This window comes from Panthera onca, chromosome A1 (genome assembly GCF_046562875.1).
Source record: "Panthera onca isolate mPanOnc1 chromosome A1, mPanOnc1 haplotype 2, whole genome shotgun sequence".
In the NCBI taxonomy this organism is placed as follows: domain Eukaryota; kingdom Metazoa; phylum Chordata; class Mammalia; order Carnivora; family Felidae; genus Panthera; species Panthera onca.
This window is the reverse complement of record NC_138339.1, coordinates 36,455,236-36,482,307: the sequence shown is the minus strand read 5'-3', so window position 1 is coordinate 36,482,307 and position 27,072 is coordinate 36,455,236. Positions and strand designations below refer to the sequence as shown.

At 35.6% G+C, this 27,072-nt stretch overlaps 1 protein-coding gene across 1 annotated transcript in view; it reads left to right on the top strand.

The window, feature by feature from the left end:
- HCN1 (hyperpolarization activated cyclic nucleotide gated potassium channel 1) overlaps window positions 1-27,072 on the top strand; it is a 394,340-nt gene that overhangs the window by 310,695 nt on the left and 56,573 nt on the right. Inside the window, exon 5 of the mRNA XM_060634577.3 lies at window positions 13,374-13,520. Within this exon, the coding sequence (XP_060490560.2) occupies window positions 13,374-13,520 (147 nt within the window). The remainder of the gene's footprint in view (window positions 1-13,373; window positions 13,521-27,072) is intronic.

The window sequence follows — 27,072 nt, the reverse complement described above, 5'->3', positions numbered from 1 at the left end:
TGAATGAATGAACCATGCAGTGCGAACAATTTCCAAGTTTTTTTAATGATTTTGTTTTTAAATATATGAAAGTATAATCCGTTGTGAAATGTCTGAATGGAAAGCACTAGGTTCCATAAACCAGAGGGCAAATGTATGTTTGTATTGGAAGAGATCATTCTGGATGGAGGAATAATACTTTTTAACTGATAAGATTTTCTGTAAGGATTTTAAGATCATCTGTTAGCTTGTAATTTTGATAGTTTTCCAGTCCAGGTAGATACTTATTCACTATCACAAAAACATTTCCCCATATCTTGACAGCTGAAGAATTTCCTCTTTTATAGAGAAAACCCATGTTTCATTACCCAGCTTTCCAAAAAAAAAGATAAAGAGTGAAGATAAAATTGAAGTATCTCACTCAAACTTCTGCAGAAAAGATAACTCAGCAACCATCTGCTTTCCTTCATGTGTGATTTGCTCTTAATTTTTTTCCTTATTTACTATATTAGAAGTCAAATTTAAGTATATCAGGATACTTTTATTATTATATGAATTATTCTTATATAATTATGTTACTTAAAGAATTTCAAAAAATAATGATGAATCCTTTTTTGCTGAAAGAAAACTTTTTCCCACCTCAATATAAAAATAGAGGAATACTGGTTGTATATTTGAATACAGTCATTTTTCCAGTGCAATTGAAAAATATAACTCCCCCCTCAGGATGTATGAATTGAATTTTGCTGTGTTTACAGCATAGTTCTTGAAAATGTTCAATCTTGCTGTAAATATTTTAGAAATAATGCTTGATAAGATCATTTGAATATAACCTAGCTTTATATACATATATATAAGACAGAGCCTATAGCAGATAGGCTATGTGTTATACACATATATACATATATGCTATACATGTGTATATAAAAGTGTTCATTTATTTTTAAATTTGTAGGATCAAAAGAGAAACCATGACTTCAGTTACCATGTAAATACATGACAACACTGGGGCACCTGGGTGGCTCAGTCAGTTAAGCACCCGACTCTTGATTTCCACTCAGGTCATGATCTCATGGTATGTGGGTTCGAGCCCCGCTATTCGCTTAGCAAAATACACTGTGCTGACAGTGTGGAGCCTGCTTGGGATTCTCTATATTTCCCTCTCCCTTTGCCTCTCTCTCTCTCAAAATAAATAATTTCACTTAAAAAATTAAAAATAAATAACAATACTAAAAATATCTTTGTAAAAAATAAGATAACTCAGTCATAAATGCAATCATAATTGGCTTAAATATTTTTTAAAAGTAACTGATAATTGATTATCAGTCATTGAAGGGCAACTTTAAATATTTCACTGTTATTATTATTTTTTAAATTATGATTAAATTTACAACATGTAAGCATTTGAATATAAAATTTATAGAAATTGTTATTCTGTATGAAAAATGTCATTTCAGACACCATTTTTACAATGATGTTTTTTCATTGAGCATAAGGTGTATATTTTAACTTAACTGGATTTTTAGCTACATGCTGTTTAATGATTTTCCCAATAACTATCTGTGAATAGAATAATGCTTTAATAGTATGACTAAATTATGCAATGGTTAATACTAAAAGTGTAATTCAATTTTTTTGTTCATTGCCCTCTACTTATTGAATGCCATCTATGAAGATATTTTATTCTTATCTTTCTTTTTAAATAAACCTATTCCAAAGTAATTACAATAAAAATATGTTTTTAGAAATAAGAATTAGAGCTGTGTTACTTTGAAACTCACAATAAATATATAGTTGTTAAAGAAGGTGTCATGATAATTATCTACCTCTGTCAGGAAATGAGGGGCACCAAAAAACTCCGATGTTTCAATAAGCTTTAGAAGGCAAGACAAAAGGTGTTGAATTAGTACACCTTGTTTTTTCTCTTTGTTTTACAATTTAAAATATTAGTTTTGATGTATGCTGGAAACATAATATAAAGTATATGTAATATTCAGTAAAATTTTTAATATCTATTTAATAGCCCTTATATTTAGTATAATCTAGATATATTTCCTTCTCCTTTGTGTATCTATAAAAAATAAATGAACATTATAAATTATGTGAGTAAAATAGAATATTCTGGAAATGTATTGGAAAAATAGTTACCAAATATTATAAAGAGGACAGAGTAGCCTTTTTGGATGTCCTATGGTTTGTTTGAAACTTATTACACAATATAATATCATATCATATCATCCCCAGAAATATATTGATAATTATCCATAATACTTTCACTTTTTGAAGTACTGCTGCTTGCTCAGCATTTTATTAAAGTAACACTAAATTTATTATCTAATGAGATTCCATATAAATACAGCATTTGCATATGCTAATACTAATTTTTGAAAGTATATTCTTATCTATTGGTCATAAAATGTGTAGAGTGTCAGCTAAACAGGATATTATGAAGTATTGCATTAATTTTTAAAAATTATTGCATAAATAGATTTATCTTAGGAATAAAATGTAGGAATTCAGATTCCCTTTCTTAGGTTACCTAGGAACATTTACTATCATCTCCAAAGATTGTGGTACATTCTAGCAAGGAGGCTGACTTTTGGTGGCAATGATCTTACCATTAATAATTATTTCTGAAATAATTTGCAGTCTCACTATATAAAAACTTTGAAACTATATAGTCTCATTATATAAAGTGTGGAATTACAATTATCATTACAGCCTTTTTTTTTTTACTTTCAAGATTTTATTTAAATTCCAATTAGTTAACAAATAGTGTAATATTTCAGGAGTAGAATTTAGTGATTTATCACTTACATATAACACCCTGTGCTCATCACAACAGGGGCCTCCTTAATTACCATCACTCATTTAGCCCATCCTCCCCTCCTCCCGTTCCCCCAAGCAACACTCAGCTTATTCTCTATAGTTAAGAGTCTATTTTATGGTCTTCCTCTCTCTCTTTCCCCACATGTTCATTTGTTTTGTATTTTAAATTCCACATATGAGTGAAATTGTATGTATTTGTCTTTCTCTGACTGATTCATTTCACTTAGCAGAATACACTCTAGCTCCATCCATGTTGTGGTAAATGAAAAGATTTTATTCTCTTTATACATATTCATTGTATGTGTATATACCACATCTTTCCTATCCATTTATCAATCAGTGGATATTGGGTTCTTTCTATGATTTGGCAATTGTTGATAATGCTGCTATAAACACAGGTGCATGTATCCATTTGAATCAGTATTTTTGTATCCTTTGGGTAAATACCTACTAGTGCAAGTGATGGATCATAGGGTAGTTCTATTTTTAACTTTTTGAGGAATCTCCATGTATTTTTCAGAACAGCTGCACCAGTTTGCATTCCCACCAGCAGTGCAAGAGGGTTCTCCTCTCTCTGCATCCTCACCAACATCTGTTGTTTTCTGAGGCATTAATTTTAGCCATTCTGACAGGTGTGAGTTGGTATCTCACTATAGTTTTGATTTGTGTTTTCCTGATGATGAGTGATGTTGAGCGTCTTTTTATGTGTCTATTAGCCCTCTGTATGTCATCTTTGGGAAAATGTCTGTTCATGTCTTCTGTCCATTTCTTAACTATATTATTGGTTTTTTGGGTGTTGGGTTCAATAAATTCTTTATAAATTTTGGATACCTAATCCCTTATCAGGTATATCATTTGAAAATATCTTCTTGCATTCTGTCGGTTGCCTTTTAGTTTTGTTGATTGTTTCCTTTGCTGTACAGAAACTTTTTATCTTGACAAAGTCCCAATAGTTCATTTTTCCTTTTGTTTTCCTTGCCTCAGAAGATGTATCTAGTAATAAGTTGCTCCATCCAGTGTCAAAGAGGTTACTGCTGTGTTCTCCTATAGGATTTGTATGGTTTCCTGTATCACATTTAGGTCTTTCATCCATTTGGAATGTATTTGGTGTATGGTCAAGAATGTGGTCCAGTTTCATCCTTCTGCATGTCACTGTCCAGTTTTCCCAACACCATTTGTTGAAGAAACTGTCTATTTTCCATTGGATATACTCTCCTGCTTCTTTGCAGATGAGTTGACCATATAGTTGTGGGTCCATTTCTAGGTTTTCTGTGCTGTTGCATTGATCTATGTGTCTGTTTTTGTACCAGTACTGTACTGACTTGATCATGACAGCTTTGTAATATAACTTGAAATTTGGAATTGTGATGACTCCAGCCCTGCTTTTCTTTTTCAAGAACACTTTGGCTATTTGGGGTCTTTTGTGGTTCCATACAAATTTTAGGATTGTTTGTTCTAGCTCTGTGGAAAAAAAAAGCAAACAAACACTGTTGGTATTTTGATAGGGATTGCATTAAGTGTGTACAGTGCTTTGGGTAGTGGTGACATTTTAACAATATTTGTTCTTTCAATCTATAAGCATGGAATGTTTTTCTATTTATTTGTGTCATCTTCAATTTCTTTCATAAGTATTCTAAAGTTTTCAGAGTACAGATCTTTTACCTCTTTGGTTAGGTTTGTTCCTGGGTATCTTATGGGTTTTGGTGCAATTATAAATGGGATCGATTCCTTGATTCCTATTCTGCTGATTCATTATTGATGTCTAGAAATACAACCTATTTCTGTACATTGATTTTGTATCCTACAATGTTGCTGAATTCATGTATCAGTTCTAGCAAATTTTTGGTGGAGTCTTTTGGGTTTTCTACCTGGAGTGTCATGTCATCCATGAATAGTGAAAGTTTGACTTTTTCCTTGCCAATTTGGATGCATTTTATTTTATTTTTATTTTTGTACTCTGATTGCTGAGACTAGGACTTCCCATTATTAAATGACAATGGTGAGAGTGGACATCCTGTCTTGTTCCTGACCATAGAGGAAAAGCTCTCACTCTTTCCCTATTGAGGATGATATTACCTGTGGGTCTTTTGTATTTATGGTCTTTATGATGTTGCAGTATGTTCCCTCTGTCCCTATGATGTTACAGGTTTTTATCAGGAATGGATGCTGTGGTTTGTCAAACGCTTTCTCTGTATCTATTGAGAGGATCATACATCTTATCTTTTCTTTTATTAATGTGGTGTATCACATTGATTGATTTGCAAATATTGAACCACCCTTGAAGTCCAAAATTAAATCCCACTTGATCATGGTGAATGACCCTTTTAATGTACTATTGGATTCAATGTGGTACTGTTTTGTTGAGAATTTTTGCATCCATGTTCATCAGGGATATTGGCCTATAATATTCTTTTTCAGTGGGGTAATTGGTTTTGGAATCAAGGTAATGCAGGCCTTGTAGAATGAGTTTGGAAGTTTTCTTTCCATTTCTATTTTTTGGAAGAGTTTAAGAAAAATAGGTATTAACTCTTCTTAAATGTTTGGTAGCATTCCCCTCTAAAGCCATCTGGCCATGAATTTTCATTTGTTGGGAGATTTTTGACTACTGATTCAATTTCTTTGCCAGTTATTATTCTGTTCAAGTTTTTGTATTTTTACCATTTCAGTTTTGGTAGTTTATGTTTCTGGGAATTTATTCATTTCTTTCAGATTGGCATATAATTTTTCCTAACATTCTCTTATAATTGCTTGTATTTCTGTGCTGTTGGTTGTGATCTCTCCTCTCTCATTTGTGATTTTATTTATTTTGGTCCTTCCTCTTTTCTTTTTGACAGGTCTGGCTAGGGGTTTATCAATTGTATTAATTTTTTCAAAGAACCAGTTCCTGGTTTCATTGATCTTTACTACTGTGGTTTATTTTTTTTGTTTCTATATCATTTGTTTCTGTTCTAATCTTCATTACTTACCCTCTTCACTGGCTTTAGGCTTCGTTTGTTGTTGTTGTTGTTGTTGTTGTTGTTTAGTTCCTCTAGGTGTAAGGTTAGGTACTATATTGGAGATTTTTCTTGCTTCTTGAGGTAGGCTTGTATTGCAATATACTTCCCTCTTATGCAGCTTTTGCTGCATCCCAAAGGTTTTTGACTGTCTTGTGTTAATTTCCATTTGCTTCCATGTACTTTTTATTTTTTCTTTAATTTCCTGGTTAACCCATTCATTCTTTAATAGGATGTTCTTTAACTTCCATGTATTTGTGGTCTTTCCAAATTTTACCTTGCAGTTTCCTTCAAATTTCACAGCATTATGGTTTGAAAATATGCATGGTATGATCTCAACCTTTTTGTGTCTGTTGAGGCCTGATTTATGACCCAATATGTGATCTATTCTGGAGAATGTCCCATGTGCACTTGAAAAGAATGTGTATTCTGCTGTTAGGATGAAATGTTCTGAATATATCTGTTAAGTCCATCTGGGTCAGTGTGTCATTCAAAGCCATTATTTCTTTGTTGATTTTCCCCTTAGATGATCTGTCCATTGATGTCAGTGGGGTGTTAAAGTCCCCTACTATTACTGTATTATTACCAATGTGTTCTACTGTGTTTGCTATTATTTATATATTTGGGTTCTATCAAGTTGAGGGCATAAATATTTACAATTGTTAGATCTTCTTGTTGGATAGACCCCTTTATTATGATATAGTGTCCTTTTTTATTTTTGTTACAGTCTTTGGCTTAGAATCTAGTTTGTCTGATATAATGGTGCTACTCCAGCTTTCTTTTGACATCCATTGCATGACAAATGGTTCTCCATCCCCTCACTTTCAACCTGCAGTTGTCATTAGGTCTAAAATCGATCTCCTTATAGGCATAGGTGGATCTTATTTTTTTATCCATTCTGACACCTTATGTCTTTTAATTGGAGCATTTAGTCCACTTGCATTCAGAATGATTATTGATAGATATGAATTTAGTGCCACTTTATTGCTTGTGTTGTGATTGTTTCTGGAGATTTTCTGTTCCTTACAAGTCTTTGTCACTTTTCGTCTTTTTTCCCCCACTGAAAGAGGTCCCTTTAATATTTTTTGCAGGGCTTGTTTTGTAGTCATGACTCTTAGTTTTTGTTTGTCTGGAAAACTCTTTATCTCTCCTTCTATTCTGAATGATAGCCTTGCTGGACAGAGTATTCTTGGCTGCATATTTTTCCCATTCAGCACATTGAATATATCATGCTACTCCCTTCTTGCCTGCCAAGTTTCTGTGGAGAGATCTGCTGCTAACCTTATTTTCTTCCCTTGTAAGTTAGGGACTTCTTTTGTCTTGCTGCTCTTAGGATTTTTTTCTTTATCTCTAAATTTTGCAAATTTAACTACAATTTGTCTTGCTGCTAGCCTGCTGTTGTTGATTTTGACGGGAGTTCTGTGTGCCTCTTGGATTTGGATGTATGTTTCCTTCCCCATTAGGGAAGTTTTCAGCCATTATTTCCTCAAATAAGCCTTCTGCCCCCCTTTCCCTCTCTTCTTCCTCTGGTACTCCTATCATATGAATGTTATTACACTTTATGGAGTCACTGAGTTCCCTAAGTCTACATTCATGATCTAACATTTTTCTTTACTTCTTCTTTTAAGCTTCATTGTTTTCCATAATTATATCTTCTATGTCACATATTTATTCCCCTGCTTCTTCCATACTTGTGATCATTACATTTACTCATTTTTGAATCTCAGTTACCACATTTTTCATTTCATCCTGACTAGCTTTTAGGTCTTTTGTTATCTATAGTAAAGGACTCCCTGTTGTCCTCTATGCCTTTCTCAAGCCCACCTAGTATCCTTATGATTGCTGCTTTAATTTCTTGATAAGGCATATTGCATATATCTGTTTTGATTAGATCACTGTCTGTGACCATTTCTTGTTCTTTTTTGGGGATGAATCCCTCCATCTTGGCATTTTGGCTAGGTCTCTGTCTTCTTCTCTGTGTTACCAAAGCCTGTTATGTTTCCTGCTCTTGAAAGTAATGGCTTTATAAAGAGGTCATATACCATGCATGGCCTGGCACTTCAGGAAGTGTCTTTGGTGTATGCTGTGTGCACTCTGCTATGGTGTTTTGGCTTCTCTTTCCCTCAGGCAGTCCTCTGCAGAGTTTCTCCTTGCCTGCAATGGGGAGTATTGGGACCCTGGCCAGAGTGTGGTGAGTTTTAACTAGGTGTGCTCAGGTCTGCTTGTTAAAAGAGACTTTATGCTATCTCCACCAGAGCTGAAGCTTTGCAGAACTCTATGGTCAGTAGGGGTGCAAGCAAAGGGTTTATGCTGATCTTCTGGGGGAGGGGCCTGCTTCCCTGGTTCTCAGGCACACTTCCCAATGAAATGCAGCATCTGCAGAGGGCAGGAGGTGGGGCTTGGTGTAAGTGGTTTAGGCTTTTGGTGTTGGCACTGTGCTGCTTACTGAAGTTAGTTTATGCTGAGGGTTGGGGGAGGGAAATGGTGCCTGCAAGCTCTTTTGTATCCAGAGAGGAAATGCCACCTTGCAGATGTGCTTCAAGAGAGGGACCCATCTCTCTCAGTATGTCCCAGGGGATTCTCAGATTATGCTGTCTGCCCCTGGGCTATCAGCCCTCCTCCACAGGAGCACTGCAGCACCTCCCAGGCTCCATACCAGCCATGCTATGGACCTCTCGAACTCCAGTCTTTGAGTCCCGTGGTTGTAAAAACTCTCAAAAATCAGTCTCTCTTATTTTCCCAGTCAATGGCTTTGGGAAGTGTTTTCCTTGTGCTTTTCCCTGTGCACTCCTCCATCTCTCTCTCTCTCTCAACAATAAAAAAATAAAAGTTATAAAAGTGGTAACATGGGAGGAATGAGTTTAATAATGGAATGTTGCCTTCATTATAAACACTCTATTAGATATCATTTTTAGTATCATATTCACACATTATTTTTATGTACTATTTTAATTGCACAGAAGATTTTGAAAATAAAACACATTATAATTTTAAATGGTAATGCTGTAGTTTCTTTAGATCTGACGGTTTGAGCTTTTGGCTTTATATATTCAAGAAAGAATTGTATTCACATCTTTGTTTTTCAAAAATCTCTTCATCAGTGACTATCAAATGTATCAAGTTATCTTTTGCATACAGTATAGTACTACAAGTAACAGAATCCTTTCCATTTTACCTTTTTTTCAACTTTGCTCTCTTCTACGTTTTTTCCATTATCCACCCACTACTAGGTGTCTTTTTCAATGAGTAGTTTATTATTTTTATTCTTCAAATCGCACATACATCATATTTTCATTCATTTTTGCAAGTCCTGTTAGGTATGAGGGAAACAGACAAAAATAAATCGTCCCTGTTTTCAATAAGTGTTGTATTCTACCAAAGATCATTACCCAATTCCCAAATTCAGTGGTTATGGTTCAGTACCTCTTTTCTTAGAAATACTCCTTTTGAGCACCCTATCTTTCCCTTGAATTTTATCCTTCTTTGCTGTGAGTCAAGTTTTTTGGTTCTGTCACATTTCGCTGGCCAATCTCAGTTCCCTTAACTTGATCAATTTCCATGATGCAACTGCTTTTAAAACATAGGTTCCAGGGGCGCCCAGGTGGCTCAGTTGGTTAAGCTTCCGACTTCAGCTCAGGTCATGATCTCGTGGTCCGTGAGTTTGAGCCCCGCGTCGGGCTCTGTGCTGACAGCTCAGAGCCTGGAGCCTGTTTCAGATTCTGTGTCTCCCTCTCTCTGACCCTCCCCCGTTCATGCTTTGTCTCTCTCTGTCTCAAAAATAAATAAACGTAAAAAACAAACAAACAAACAAAAAAAACCCGTAGGTTCCACTTTAAAAAATCCTTTTATTTGACACATTCTCCCTTAGTGATCTCTTAATCATTGATTATGTGTATATCTTTTCTTTTAAGTGCCTGACCTACATATAAGCATTAGGATGTGCCATGGACATCTTAAACCTAACTTGTCAAAACTGGATTTCCTTTCTATCCCCTACTCTCACACAAACGTGCTTCTTTATGTCCCAAATTAACTCACTACTTAGCATATAGAAGTGGTTCTGATATTTTAGTGTAGGGAAGGCTTGTTAAAATACAGACTGCTAGAATTTCTAATTCAGAGTTTCTGATTTAGTAGATCTGGGGTGAAAACTTCAACCATGCATTTCTAACAAGTTACCCAGTGATACTGGTGTTTTATCAACTGTACCTTGAGAACCATTGGCACACAGCAATCAGTTAGTTTGTTAGATCAGTAATTACTATAAATCAATTAATGTTTAAAATATGTAATATGGGTCAAATCAAATTGAACTCAGTATGATTAAATGACAAGAAATACTCATAGAACTTTAGTCTGAAAGAACAAAGATCATGTGGTATAAGATTCTTACTGTAGATTGGTCAAAGTCTAAAGTGATTAAATGATTCTAATGAGGGAAAATAACTATATTCAATCAATCCTGACTTTCCGTAAAAATAAAATAATTTTACGTATAACATTTATAATTAGCTAATCAAGGATTAGTTTTCCAATTCCAGAGATAGACATTGAACACATTATTTGTTTTCTAAATGAGTAGGCCCTTACACATAGGCACAGATTTCTTAAAAATGAATAAAATGCTACTAACTTTTAATGCTGTCTCCCATACCCCCTGAGATGCATGCAAAGAACAGAGAAATCTAGAGTTTAGTATCCTGGTTAAGGTTAAAGATTCTTGCCAGTCCAACCAGTTTGGACAGTTTGTTGAGAAAAGTAAGCAGAGATTATTCAACCACTACTGGTCCTGAAGAGTGTTGAATCCTTTATTTGTCCAGAACTGAAAGATTTTCATCAATGCAATAAGAAAAACTGTGGCAGTCCTGTTGTCTTAAGCTGTTTTATTGTTTTACCAAGTTTGAATATTTAACAGGATACACCAGACTTTTATTTTATTTATTTATTTATTTATTTATTTATTTATTTATTTATTTATTTTTGAGACAGAGAGAGAGAGAGAGAGAGAGAGCATGAACAAGGGAGGGTCAGAGAAAGAGGGAGACGCAGGATCCAAAACAGGCTCCAGGCTCTGGGCTGTCAGCACAGAGCCCGACACGGGGCTCGAACCCACGGACCTCAAGATCATGACCAGAGCCAAAGTCGGACGCTTAACCGACTGAGCCACCCAGGCACCCCTATTTTATTTATTTATTTAAAGGCAAAGGATACAGTGCTTCAGAGAAACAGAATGCAGACAAGCAAGAGAAGCTGAAGAGCCTTTCCCCAGTATTTCCTTTTAAAATACCCCATCTTTGGGCATGTGGAACATGCTGAGTTTCTGGCTTGATCCAACAAAATCTGTGCAAGGAGCCTTGGTTTGTGGGGGAGCTCAGCAACCAAGCCATCAATGGCTCTTTAAATAGTCAAGCCAGAATAAGCAAACCAGATCATCTAGTTGCAAATCATTAGTGCAAAAGTTAAACTTGGGGGTTTCCAGTGGAGCCTTAGACCCTGAACAGTACATCAGATATCCCACTGCCCTCTTTTTGGGTAAAAGTAAAAATCAGATATACAGATGTCTCTAGAAATAATGATAGAGCTTTTTGAGTCCAGCTGCAAATCAACTTTATCCTACACAGTAGTCTTACAGAGGTCACTGAAGCTTCTTTCTAATGAACTATTGCATGAGTTGCAAGTAGACTGAATCCTAGGTTTCTCCAAGCAGGTTACCAAGGTTAAATAGGCATACAGATTTTGAGCTCTTCAGGAAAAATTAAGCAATCCTTCTTAAGCACATACTAGAAGCTACGTACACACTATGACAGTGACAGAATTGGTGCCTGAATTTAAAATGCCTAAATCATAATCAAGTTGCTTCAGACAGAGAGAAAGATATATATATAGGCCTGCAGGCTTTAAATACTTGGGGGACAGTCTGGTGACCAAATAAAGGAAGTCTCATGACAAAGTTGTATTTCCTTTAAAAATACTAATCTCAAAAGGGAAATCTAAAAACTAGGAATGTTATGTGAAAGGAAATTATGTACACAAACTTGAAGAAATGTAATAGGTTGCTGTCTCTGATTAGATATATGTTTTATCATGTACCAATTACTACACTAATTGTGGACAAACAGTTGGGAGAGCTATATCTTCTAGTCAGAGCTATTTCATCAGGAAAAGATGTGAGAAGAAAATATCCATGTGTTCTCCAAAACACATCAAATGTATTTTGTTTAAGGGAAGAGTCTTTTTCCAGTATATTTATCCAGTTTTATTGCATACTTTTTTATTTGTATTCATTTTATCATCTATGCGATGAGACTAGTTTGGGGGCTTTAATTAATTTTGTCAAAGCGTGGTCTCATGACCATCTGTATTTGCAACATCACAGGAATGTTTCTCTTTTTTTTAATTTTTTTAATGTTTGTTTGTTTTTGAGAGAGAGAGAGAACCAGAGTACAAGCGTAAGAGGGACAGAGAGAGAGTGAGACAAAGAATCCAAAGCAGGCTCCAGGCTCTGAGCTGTTAGCACAGAGACTGATGCAGGGCTTGAACTCAAGAGCCGTGAGATCATGACCTGAGTTGAAGGTCAGACGCTTAACCAACTGAGACACCCAGGTGTCCCAAGGGAATGTTTCTCAAACTTAAATGTGCATAAGTCATCTGACGATCTTTTTTTTAAGATGTAGACTCTGATTTCAAAGGTCTGGGGTAAAGCCTAAAATTGTCTTCTAATAAGTTCCTAGGTAATATCTATGCTCTTGTTTGAATAGCAGGGATTTATTTTCAAAGTGTATATATGTATGTATGAGTGTGTGTAAACTCACAAAAGCAAATACATTGAGGGAATCAATCTCTGGAGTTAAGGCTGAAAAATCTGTAATCCCAAAAGGCAACCTCACCCCAAGTGTTATAAACAATCAAGTTTAAGAACTTCTTGGTTAAATGAACTTAAATGTCTGAGTTCACTTTCAGCTGTAAAATTATCTGGATCTAGTCTCACCCTGATAGTCTCTAAAGTCCTAAATTGAAGTGTGACATATTCTCTTACTCTACAGGGCATCTGTGTTGCTTGAGTATCAATGACTTACAAACAGCTGTGAAGCTCTCTGTCACGAAATTCAAATTTTAATTAGGTCTGATCTTTTGCTATAAGGTCTAAGATAGAACCTTTTGTACTACCCAAACTTAGGAGATTCTATCCAGATGAGGCACCAAACCTCAACCTGATACTTTTTTTAGAACTCAGCTGAACAAAGATTCCAAGAAAATAACATCACTTTTTTTCTTGCCCCATCACTGGCTTTTCTGGGATGACACCCTTAAATTCACTCAGAGCTCCTTTCCTGCCCCTCAACAACATCTCAGTTCTTTACAGGAAATGTTTACCTAATAAATTCCTTGCATAGCATGTCACACAGAGTAGGTACATTATAGCCTAGTACATTAGTTCCTTCCCCGTAAAAGATTTCTTCTTTCTGTTACTGTTATTCAAATGTTATTGAATATTGAGCATGACAAAGTAACATGATAATTTTTCATACAGCATAACGATGTTTTCTAATTTCCATTTTCCATTCCTTACAGTATAAGCAAGTGGAACAATACATGTCCTTCCATAAGTTACCAGCTGATATGCGTCAGAAGATACACGATTACTATGAACACAGATACCAAGGCAAAATCTTTGATGAGGAAAACATTCTCAATGAACTCAACGATCCTCTGAGAGAGGTAAGATTTCTAGTCCTCGATATCCATGGTACATGGTCATGGTTTATTTTCTCTTTTCATGGCAAATCTTCAAGTCCATGTTGTAACACTACTCAGGAGAGGAGTCAGAACCCAGTGCTTTGCTTTTCTTCTCGCATCTGTTCTCTCATATACAGATTCGATTGTTCAAAAAAAAAGTACTGGAACATTTTTCTTCTAATTATGACTGTCAGAACGGTCTCATTTGCTGTATCCCTAGTCATAAAAATTCTTTCGTGTGTCCTCATTATCTATATCTTTTCAACCTTACACTCTGTCATCTCTTGCTAACTGAACTGTTTCTTTATCTTCTTTTTGATTTCTATTCTCCTTCCATGTTCATTTTACCTGTTTATTCCTTAGACTCTGATTATAGACGAACCTGACCTGTTGCAAGTAATTCATTTCCTATTTCCTCATTAAAACACTTTAATGTCATGGTGCGTGGGTGGTTCACTTGGTTAAGCATCCGACTCTTGGATTTGGCTCAGGTCTTGATCTCATGATTTCGTGAGTTTGAGCCCCTCATTGGGCTCTGTGCTGACGGCATGGAGACAGCAAGGAGCCTGCTTGGAATTCTCTCTCCCTCCCTCTCTCTCTGTCCCTCCCCCGCTCATACTGTCTCTCTCAAAATAGACACACTTAAAAAAAACAAACAAAAAACACTTGAATGTCAATAATCCCCTGTTTGCCTTGCATCTTCTTTCCATACCTCCCCAGAAGTCTTCTGTCTGCCCACTTGAATATTCAGGTCACTCCTGACCAAAGGAATATTCACATAATTGTTCATATTTCTTATAGTGCTTTTCTTTCCCTTCTTTCTTTTACTACCAACCTTCTCAAAAGGTAGCTGTGTAATCATTACACTGTGGTTTGATCTGCACTTCTTTACCAAAGTTGTTTCCTTGCAAGTTATCAGAGACCTGTTACTCATCAAAGCCTTTGCCTTTGAGCCCTTGGTGGTACTTTTTAAAGTGTTAACAAAACACACATCCTGAATCTCTTTTTTGGACTTCCTTAACACTGAACCATGAATAAGCCATTGGCTTCTCATTTTGCATATCTTAATCTGTTCTTTTTAAATTTATGTCTTCTTGCACCTTACTTCTGTAAATTATGAGCTCCAAGTTCTTGCCAATATGCTGTTTTCTTAAAATCTACATGGTATATATAATAAGCTATGTAATATAGTCGTTATCTATCATGACTAAGCCATTTTCCTTTTGAAGTGTTTCAGTAAATGTTTTAGTCGTTCTCTCAAGTCAATTGGAATGTAAAATTATAGTCTTTTTGGAAACTTCCTCTGCTCTGCACATCCAATCACCAAATGCCATCAGTGCACTGTAGCAGTACATCCCACTGTGCCCTTGTTGCCTTCCCCAGTGCCTTGGCCCTAACCTTAGTCCTCTCACATGGACAGTTGGCACTGTCTCCTTACTTTGCCTTCCAGTCTCTGGGCTGTCTTCTCTAACTGCCACTTAAAACATTGCTGCTAGATTAATCTTTTTTTTTTTTTTTTAAATGAGGATGAGCTACTCATTTCTCTCCTGAGAAACTTTCTCTCTTTACATACAAAATTAAATCCAATTTAGCCTCCCTAGACTCGTATTCCAGCCCTTCTGTGCTCTGGTCCCAGCTAAATTTCCAGCTTTACTTTCCCTGCTGCTCCACATGTTCCAGAGTGGCCTACAGCCAAACTGTGCAACTTGCTGTTTTGCAAAAATCAATTATAATTTCTCACCTTGCTTCATATGGTTTTCAGAAATGTCTCTCATCTGTTAGCAAAATCTACTTCAAATAATATTTCTTTATTCATAACTTGTTTTTGATTTTCCATGCTAGATTTGATCTTTCTTTTCTTTGACCCCCTAATGCCCTGAGTCTACAGCTCTTGTGGGCTCCGTATCCATTCTGTCTATGTTATCATTATTGCTTCACATTTGTTTTCTCCACTTTGGTCTTGAAAGTTCCTTAAGACCAAAGGCTTATCTATATTTTAAATTTCTCTTGAAATCCCTAGTGCATGTAGCATATATCAAATGCTCAATAAATATTTTCATTGCAACTAATATCTTTACCATTTATAACCATTCCCAAGCTTCTGCATCCCCTAAAAGTTATTTGTATTTTTTTTTTTTGAGCCTTAAACTATCAATTAAGAGTTTTTCAGTAAAGGAATTAAATATGTGCTGTTGATTAGCTTATTTTCTTTACAAATACCTCAAGTAAGACTATCACAAATTGTTTTGCTTTGGGAAACACCATTCAAACTCCATTCTTTGTTGTAGTTTTAGAAACAAAATAATGTATAGTTTTCTAAAAAATATATATCAGTGTGCTTTGGTTTATCTCTTTGTTGGATTACAGAATTTGCTTTAAATTCAAATCCCCTTCATTAAAAGGCAGAAGCTCAGGACACTGGAGCCAGGCTGGGTTCTCAAGGGCCCAGAGGAATTCAGAGGCAGGATGGGAGAGGCCATAGCAGGGAAACAAAGGTAACCAAGAGACAGTATCAGAGATTAAGACTAAATCAAGACAGGAAGATATGATAAAACTAAGGATATATTTCAAAGAAGCAGGAAAATGTTAGGATTCCAGCGTAAAATGTCATTGAGGGAATACAGAAAGCGGACAGAAAAAGTGAGTGTAAAAATGAAGCCTAAGAAGTTTCGTGCTTAAATGGGAAGCATTCTCCTGTGCTGAAGATACTCATTGTAGTGTGAAATCAGAATAACAAGTGCATCTTCTTAACCATGTGCATTTTATTAACTACCCTTCCTCTTGCCACACATTAATTTACTCTGATGTTCAGTGGAAAAAATTCACTTTTCCTTTTTACCCACTACCCAACATCCACAGCCATATGAAGACATATGTCCAATTTCCTTATATTTTCAAACACCATGGTCCAGAGTCTTGGTGTCTTTTAATTCAACTTCTGAAGTTCACTCACAGCTTTTCTCCTTGCTTTTGACCTCAGTTCAAACGGATACTATCACATGGCCACCATACTGACTGATATAGAACACAAATGTCATGACTCTACTCTCTTCCTAGAACCTGATCATGATCTCCCATCCCCTGTAGGAAAAGTCCAAGCTCCTTGACATGGCATATGAGACGCTCCATGCCCTGTCTTCATCTTTACTTTTTTTTTTTCATTAACACTTCATCAACAGGAAACTGTTCATAATTTTCTGGGGAAAAGAGAAAGTACTGTGAATCGCCTCATTGCCTTTCCTCATGCTACTCTATCTTCACTCCTTTCTACTCAGCTTACCTTCCACTTCCCATTAAACACTCTTACCACACGTGAACTTCTTCGTAAATTTTTCCTGACCGCTCTGTCTCTAACATTGTATTTATCATTTGTCGGTTTATTGTTTGTCTAAGACTATGATTTTCTTGAGGATAGAGGCTATGCCTTAATCTTTATACCTTTATTGACCAGCGTATAGTAGAAACTCATCAAATATTTACTGACTGAATGGCCTTTAACAGAATTATGAATGAAAAACAGAGTAAGAATTGTGACTACTTAATAAAAATAGAGATTTTGTAAGTGGAATCATGGCGTGCTCAGACACTTAACACCTTAAAAACGTGAAAACAGTGTTCTGCATTTGTTCCCCTGCTTTTCAGTTTTTGCACTTCTGGCATCAGAATCAGGCAAAAGCATAAATTTAATGTTATACTGAGGTAAGACTTTATTAGAAAGGAAATAGATGGGTCAAGAAAGTAAGGAAACACATAGCAGAGAGATAACAAGAGTCATTATTCAAATAAAACATGAATCTAAAAAAGCCAGAGAAAAGTTCAATAAGAACAATGAGAAATACATCTTGCTCCCTATTAAATTAGAGTGTTATGTACCCGCTGTATTAAAGTCATCGTGGTAGATCACGAGAAATCTTTTTAAAGTAATAAATTACATTATTTCATCAAAAGCTTCATTCCAGTTAGAAGATGAGGCATCAACTTGGCAAAGGCATATTTTGGTCACTCTTGTGCTCCTAGTGTCTAGAAAGTGCCCGGCACATAGAAGACATTGAATGACTGATCCCATCAATGTCAAATGAATGAAAGTAGAATACTTGGAAGGGGAAAGCTGGATTATTTGATATGTATTTTGTGACACACCATACACCATATAATTGCTATATTATATATATATATATATATATATATATATATATATCATATATAATTGCTAATCATATGTTCAATTTTGAGTCAACCACCATTTTATATTGCAACAAGAGTTTTAACTTAAAATACTTTATTGTACACAAGGCTCATTTTTATGAAACTATGTAACCTAATATGAGATGCTAATGTATACTAAAGAGCAGTGATTTCTACCCTAACATAAGTCAGAGTACTCAGGAATGCGTTGAAATGAAAGGTAGGTCAAGCCTTCAGACTCTCAAAAACATATACAAAAGACCTATTGAGTAAAAACATAAAATGCAATGTTAAGGAATGTGAAAATTATTCTATATTCATAATCAATTAAGCCATTATTATGTTTTATCCATTTTATAGCCCAGTTTATTTTTAATGTGTTTGAATACTTTTAAATATGAAGACTCCCAAAGATGTAAAACGGCAGAAGGAATTTCTTTTGCATGACCTACGATCTTAACAAAAATCTTATACCATGCATATGCAAATTAATTCAGTTAGCAGTTACTACAAAAACACTACTTCATCAAGTACACTCTTTTGTTTCTATTTCTGTGTCATGAATTAGGTGATTTATCTTTTCATATGTTGAAGACAAATTGAACAAATATCTGGTTCATTCTTGTTGTCCCAGTCTCCATAAAAATGGTACCTTCCCAAAGAGGCCCTCCTTGAGAAGTTTATCTGAATTCGTTCTCTTGAAGTCCTTCTCTGAATATAAGCCTTTTTGCAGTGTACATCCACTGTATCGTCTTGGATCCAAGAAGGCAAGGATTTTGTCTTTCTTGATTTCCACCATAACTTCAGTCCCTAGGCAGTATATATTTAATAACTACTTGTTGGATAAGTAAACAAATGCAAAGAAAGTATTAATCTCACACTTGGCAAATCATCTCAAAGAATCATTGATTGTTAGAGCTCAAAGAGAACATTTTGTCAACAAAACAGTAGTGTTCATGTGGATAAAAAGTGATGCCCAGAACTATGAAGTGCTCTGGCCATAGAATTCTCTTAATACCACTTTCCATTATAGTATGGAAAATATGGTTTCTCAGGTATAACAAAAGGATGCTGGTATCTTTAGATTCCTCCATGTTTTTGAATTTTTTTTTTAAGTTTATTTATTTATTTTGAGAGAGAAGGAGGGAGAGAGCATGCATGAGTGTATTAGGGACAGAGAAAGAGAGGGAGAATCACATACAGGCTCCGCACTGTCAGCACGGAGCCCAACACGGGCCTCAAAATCGTGAACCCTAAGATCATGACCTGAGCCAAAACCAAGAGTCGGACGCTTAACCAACTGAGCCACCCAGGCGACTCTGTGATTTTGATTCTTGTGTGTATACGATACGCCAGAAGGTCCTGTTTTGCTCATGGATGTTTTTACTTTTCACTTTCTTCAGGGTATTTTTATTAGTGATTTAGTGCCGTCAGGATGGGATAAGGGGACATTTTAATAGAGTATCACTATAGAAGGTATATAGATACTCTGTAAAATTTCTATAACCTAGTAACATCCATAGAATAGACAAAAATATTTTTTTTTAAGATTCTGTTCCTAGTCTTACTAGAGTATTGTCAGTGGCTCGTGGAACAAATGTTGCTAGTCTCCCTATCCAAACCGAAGTAGGAGCCACCTCATGAGGTAAAGATGGCAAATGAAGTTGCATGACCGTCCTCAGTTAGGCCACTATGACCTGAGCACTGGCTCCACTACAATTGTCAGCATTCTGAGGAGGGATTGTAAAGTCATCTTAAAAAATTATCTTCATTTCACTGTGAACTAAAATACATGGACTGGAACAACTATAATTTTCTGAGAAAAACTTTGAGATGGTCTCAGAAACTTGGCATTTCAAATTAAAGCTATTATTTTATGATGTGTGTATGCATTATCTATAATCTTCGATCTCTAGTTGCTCTGTGGCTGTGTCTGGTCAAACTTCTGAGTCTGCAAAGCCCAACCTAGGTGATGTCTAGAAACCTCCCCTCCCTCCAGTTGTTATTTGACCTGGCTCTACCTAGAGAGCTTTTGCTTCTCCTTCCATTCACTTATAATATGCTCCTATTTTCCCACAACTGCTCTGTATTCAGTATTATTGTTTTGAATAGTTTAAATCCCTTTTATGATATGCTCAGTGCCATTAATAGTCATATGTATACTTTCAGTTGTACAACAAATAATGAATGAAAAACTACTACGAAGGGGCTATGCAGCATCACGGTTAAGAGCATGGCCCTGTTTCCACCAGCCCCATTTAAATCGAGCCCCACAACTTACTATATGTATGACTTGGGTTGTTTAGTAACTTGTATATATTTCCCTTTCCTCATTTTTTAATGTGGATGATGGTGAGATTAACTACTTCATAGAGTTGTTATAAACATTAAATGAGTGGGGGTGCCTGGGTGGCTCAGTCAGTTAAATCATCTGACTTCGAGTCAGTTCATAATCTCATGGTTCATGAGTTCGAGCCCTGCGTTGGGCTCTATGCTGACAGCTCAGAGTCTGGAGCCTGCTTCGGATTCTGTATCTCCCTCTTTCTCTGCCCCACCCCAGCTCACACTCTGTCTCTGTCTCTCTCAAAAAATAAACATTAAAAAAAATTTTAAAGATTAAATTAGCAAAAAATATAAAAAATTAGAAATGCACCTGGCACATAGTAAGTGCACAGGAAAATTTAATTTGAAGTATTACTCTGATCCAGTGAAGAATAAGATACAGTCCCAGCTCTCATAGTTCTTGCAGCTTAGTGAGAGACAGAAATTTAAATAATCAATTATAACTGTATATGAGTGCCATGAGAGGGTTATTCAGAGGATGTTAGGCCACACAGAAGAGGGAGTGCCCATTCTTATCATATGTCTCATTTCTTCTGGAATGTATCCAAACGATCTGCTAATAAAGCCTTTCCTTAATTTTAACAGCCAGCTTTCTGGAGACAATGTCTTAGCATCAAAATTTGGCATTGAAATGTTATGATCATGAGACTGATGAATGCTTTAGCAAAAGCAGGCAGTATATTTAAAACTAAAAAAACTAATTAGAAAAATTCAGTGAACTATACCCCTCTGCTTATGGGAGCCTGTTGGAGTGTGTACAAAGTAAGAAGGTCTATTTTTAACATGATCAGATTTATACTTATTCGATTAGAGCAAAATGGCAAACTTAACTGTCGAGAAAGAGGTTAATGCCCTTCTGAGTCTGTCTCCAAAGTTCAGAACTGATCCATTTTTAAACAATGGAGTGTGAAGAGCCATGGGCTGAAAATAGGTACAGATCATGTGTCCCAGTAGAATATAGGACGTCAGTATATTTCATTTTCACAGAACATGAATTGGGCTGAGAGTATAATACTGTCCTTCTGACCTTTAATTTGTTGAATAGACTGTTAAGGAAGAAAGCATAATCTGCATGCGTATTAACTTAGAGCAATTTGCAATCATTTTTTTTTAAAGTACATACTTGTTGATTTTTAAGATTCCATCTATAATGTGTTTAGTTAAGATTAACTAAAACAGACTAGACTCTGAATTGTAAAATTATACAAGGATCTTTTTAATTATCAGATATTCGTGTAACAGGCACAATAACAAAAGGCTAGAAAAATTCTTCAAGTGGCCTGCTCATGGTCACATTGCCAAACAAAGAAATTGTGTCTTTTTCTCTCTTTTGGTGTAGAGATTTTTCTCTTGCATCCTTAGTTTCTAGAAAACAAATAGACAAAAGAAAATTATCAGTTTCTTAATATGTGCAAAACATTGATCCAGGCATGATGGGAAGGTAAATTATACAATATGGTTTAGTCTCAAAGTGCTTACCATTATGCTTGTAGACACAAGATATAAATACATGGGAAAAAAATAAACTATGAAAAGAAAGTTAAAGTACTTTACTGAAAATACAAGAAATGTAAAAGGTTCATATATGGTTAATTGCCAGAGAAAAGCTGACACTACATACTAAAATTCTAAATGGATTGAAGACTTATGTGTACAATCTGAAACCATAGAACTCCTAGAAGGAAACACAGGGAAAATGCTTCTTGATGTCAATCTTGGCAGTGACTTTTGGATGTGACACCTAAAGCATAAGTGACAAGAGCAAGTGTAAATAAATGGGACGACATGAAACTAAAAGGCTTCTGCACAGCAAAAGACACAATGAACAAAATGAAAAGCCAGCCTATGGAAGGGAAGAAAATATTTGCAAACCACACATCCGATAAGAGGTTACTATCCAAAATGTATGAGGGACTCATACAACTCAATAGCAAGAAGATAAGTAGTCCAATTCAAAAAATGGGCAAAGGATGTGAATGGATTTTTCTCTCCAGGGCGCCGGGTGCCTCAGTCGGATAAGTATGACTGACTCTTGGGTTCAGCTCAGGTCTGATCTCTGGGTTGGTGGGATAGATCAAGCCCCATATCCTACTCTGCACTGACACCATGGCAGCACAGAGCCTGCTTGGGATTCTGTTTCCCTCTCTCTCTGCCCCTCCCTTGCTCACATGTGTGCAGGCATGCTCTCTCTCACACACAAAATAAGTGGGTAAACTTAAAAAAAAATGTTTAAGATAATTTTTTCCGAGAAGATATTCAAATGCCCAGTAGGTACATGGAAAGGTGCTCAACATCATTCATCATCAGGGAAATGCAAATTAAAGCCACAATGAGATATCATTTCACGTCTGTTAGAATGGTTGTTATTAAAAAGACAAGAACAAGTGCTGGTGAGGATATGGTAAGGAAATCAGGGAGATGGGAAGAGGGGTAAAGATAGTATGTATTATTCGAATAAGGGAGAGCCAGACTACTGGGCCTTTTCCTTAATTTTCCCTAACACTGGTCATTACCTCCCTTCCCCTCCCGAGATTTTTCCAGTGGCATTGTTTGTTTCTAGGCCTTCAAACATTAGTCCCATGCAAGATTGTATAATTCTACTTATATGAGCTTCCTGGAATAGGCGAATTCATAGCAACAGGAAGTAAAATAGAAGTCACCAGGGACTGAGGGGAGGGAGATGGGGGGAGTTTCCAGACTTTTTGCTGAGAGTGATGGAAAAGTTAGATGTGATAATGGTTACACAACATCGTGAATATGTCTGTGAACTGCACACTTAGGAATGGTTAGAACTACCAAATAGCTAAATATATATTTTATGAAAATTTAAAAAACTAATCTTATAAAATAGCACCCAATCTTGTATCTCTAGTGTTGATCTTCAGAGCCATTTCCACCTCCCAGCTGCTCTTATCACCTGAATACCCCAGATGCTTCACACTCGATACAAAAATAAAGTAAAATCCTTTCTCGGTAGAAGTCAATATTGTTTTGGATTTTTATCCCCGGACCAGAGAGCTCAGAAGTTGTTGCAGTGTGTGGGTTGCATTCCACATCACTTCAGAGTGACCCTAACTGGGTCGTGTATACATCTTGCCCCTGCCCCTCCCTCACTTTCAGAGCCGAGGTTCTCCCATGTCTTGGCAGATACTCAGAAGGGAGCAGCTTCCTTCTTCCTGCCACACTTTTACCAGCCTAACTTGCTCTAGTAGTTTCATAGTACTAGTTTCTCGTACTTCATTCTAGTAGTTTCTTCCATAACCAAATACAACAGATGGCGTAGCTTAAACAACAGAAGTGTGTTTCGGTTTTTTTTTTGTTTTTTGTTTTTTTTTTTTTATACGCTTTTAAAGGCTAGAAGTTCAAAATCAAAGTGACAGCAGATTTGGAGGCTTCTGAGACCTTTCTTCCTGGCTTACAGATGGCCTCTCTCTCTGTCGTCCCATGGTCTTTTCTCTGTGCTATTGTATCACCAGTGTCTGTGTGTGTCCCCATCCTCTTCTCCAAAGGACACCAGGAAGATTGGATTAGGACCCACCCTAATGAATTCATTTTAACTTGATGTCCTCTATTAAGGTCCTCTTTCCAAATACGGTCACATTCTGAGGTATTAGGAATCAAGGCTTCAAAATATGAATGTTGAGAGGATACAATTAAGCCCATAACACTTAGCAATACATGCAGTGCTCTGTGCAAGTCCAACCAAAGTGACATGTAAATGAATGTTCAGTGCAGCTTAGGATGCCTGCCTGCTTTAGGGCCTGGCCTGATTTCCTCCCATCCTTTGCACATGTACATGTACTATTATACACACATCATTTCTATTACTGAGTGTTCATGATGAAAATGAATATATGGGGGTTTTATTTTAAATTCTTCAAATATAGGTTCTTCTCAAATTCTCCAAACACCTTTTCTCAAGATTGAGTCTTCTACTTCACTTTACTATCTGCTGGTTCTGTTTTAATAGTATTTTTTAGTTCAGCATATTTCTGGACATCTGTCTGCTTTATTTGCTATATTTGACAGTTCATGTCGGTCTGTGTTTACCATGTCAGATAGCTTAACACTTATTCTACAAACTATTCTTACAACTTGCTTTCAGCTTGCGGGCCGCTGGAGCTGTATTCTTTGGGAGTTTATACAAATCTTCCAGGGCTCCAGTCTGGGATACCACACAGTAGGGCTGAGATACAAAGTCTCCAGTGAATGTGCATGTTGCCAATATACAATTCCTTGATTTAGGTTTGTTTCATCTGCTTCTACCTCTTTTTCTTTGCTTTATGATCAAATTTAAGTGCGTGTTAGAATTTTCTGTCATTTGCTGTCATTCTGCCTGGTACCTAATGGAGCAATATGTTCCTGTGTTCTGGGAAGGCAAATCAGTGGGACTATGTTAAGACTAAATTAATTTCAGACTTCATTTGCATTCATATTATAAGGCTTAAATGTGATTTAATACCTCAAAACCAAATTAGATGCCTGTGAGAACTGTAACAACGGAAAACATTAAAATGTTTGAATGTGTACATCTCAGAATTCGTCTTGTTCTGATCCGTCCTTTACAAGCAGGCCGATTTCATTTAAGCCACTTAATCATAATTGGCCATTTGTATATGCAGAGATTTTAGGCTAATTACCTTTAACATAATTTAAAGAGACTATTAATCTGGCAACTAATGATATAGCTGGGTTTCAAAACAAGTAATGGTGAAAAATGTCAGTATTTAAGAGGCTATTGCAGACTATTTCTCTGTATTTTTATTGGGTTTCTCTTAATATACCTATGATTAACACAAGATATTAACCATTAATCATGGAATTTTGTTTTGCCATTAAAAAGGACAGCAATGAGAGCCATGTCTCAAAATGGGAAATATTTTATATTATAAAAGTGGGAAACAAGAAACAAATATTGAATGTATATTATGATTACACTTATATTTAGGTGAATAAGAGTTTGTCTTCAGAGAATACACAAGCACATTAAATCTTATTAAGGAGATGAGAATACAAAATTTTTTATATATTTTAAGAGATATGTGTATTTTCATTTTTTGCAAAGATTTTTTTACATGCAGCTGTTTGGTAATACAAAAATGCTTAATTACTTTCTTCTTTAATAAAATGGAAAACTATAATAAATTAAAACCGAGGCATCCTGTATTAATTCATCGAATCTCATTTTTCTATTTCTAAACCCTTTAATTTCCCCAAAATAAATACTAGAGGCAAGTATTCCTTAGCTTTGTAGTATATTACATAGGTTTTGAGATTCAAATTAATTAGGAGTTGTAATAAAAACTTTCTTTAAAAAAAAAAAACACAGATGATCTCAACCACAGAAATAGATTATCTTAAATTTTCCCTAACAGAACATAGAAATCAAGGGAAATGCTTTCAGTTTAAGAAATTGAAGCAGTATCTAACTTGTAGTCAACATTTGATAAATGTTTAGAACATTTTTAAGCATTAAGGTCTGCTTGTATGGGCCAATTTTCTTATGCATGCAGTCAACCACCTTGCAATTTAGAAGGCAAACCACCAGATCAATATAAGCCAGTTGGGAATGCTGGGGGAAATTGTTTTTAAATTTCCCAATGTGTTTCCTTTTTTTAAAAAAAATAATGGAATGTGTATGTACAATTCACCTTCTGAATTTATTATATCAGTAGAGCACCTTTATTATAAGAATCCTATATTTTATTCTTGATGATAGCCAGAAGGGAATTTCACTGAGTCTACCCTACGAATTTCTTGTCATTTTCTTCTTCTGAACCTCTGCACTCACTTTAACTTTGGTTTTTAATAAACAATCCCCAACTCAACTTTTTCTTTTACCTGAATTAGTATCCTCTTAACAAAATTACCTTGAACCTTTTGTTTCTTTACAAGTTTATAAAGTATATAGTCTATACAATTCATTTGATCTTAACCAACATTGTTTTTTAGTAAACTATAAATTACAGTGGTTAAAACAGATAACATTGAGTGAACTTTGTTAAATGCTTTACCTGTGTTCATTTAATTATCATAATCTTTGATAGAGTTGCTATAACCTCCATTTTACAGATGAAAAGATTAAGATTTGAAGAATCTGAGTCACTTTCTATGGGCACAGAGCCAACTGGTTTTGAAATCAGAGATTGAGTGTGTGCATGCACACACCCCCCCACACACACACAAACCCATATTTATTTTACTACTTACAATTATTTTCTACAGAATATATACATGTACATCTTCCTCCCTCAACTAGGTATAAACTTTCAGATAATTCTTTATTTTAGGAACCATAGTTTCTAAACCTGACTGCTTATAACTTGGAGTGTGTTATTAAAAGTAGAGATTTTGAATGACATCCCCTAGAGATATAGGTTCAGATTCTTTAAATTTGGATTTGAGCCTGGTAAAATGTATTTTAGTGAAGTCCCACAAATATGTCCACAGGATTATCATCTTCCTCTAAAGAGTAACAGGGAGGAGAATGTTCTCTTTTGCAGGTCTTTGAAGCCTTTTTAAAACTGATGCTGTCTACATGAGAACTATGATGAGAGCAAGGACCATGGAATAATCCTGAATAGTTTCTTTTACTTTCCAAGAAAAATAGCTTTTCTTTATATAAAAACTTGTTTTGTTTTCCAGGAAATAAAGGCATTTAGATTTAGATTTTTAAAAATAATTGTCAAGTGCACAGCCATCAGTTTGCTATCTCACAATCAACAAATGTTCATGTCAGGCTCTCAAAATGTGTAAATTTCAGAAGAACAAATTATGGTTAATACCAAAACCTTCAGGATTTTGGTAATTCCAGATATGTACAAAAGTAAGATGGCTTCTTAGAATCCATCAAAATCCTGAGTTAAAGAGCTGGGTTGCCCAGCAAACAAACCATGGTTCTTCCCCTTACAAGTATGCAGTCTTTGGCACATTACTCAGTATCTTCTATAAAATGGGGTAGTAGTAATAATTAAGGTATAGGAATTTTGCAACAATAAAATAAATT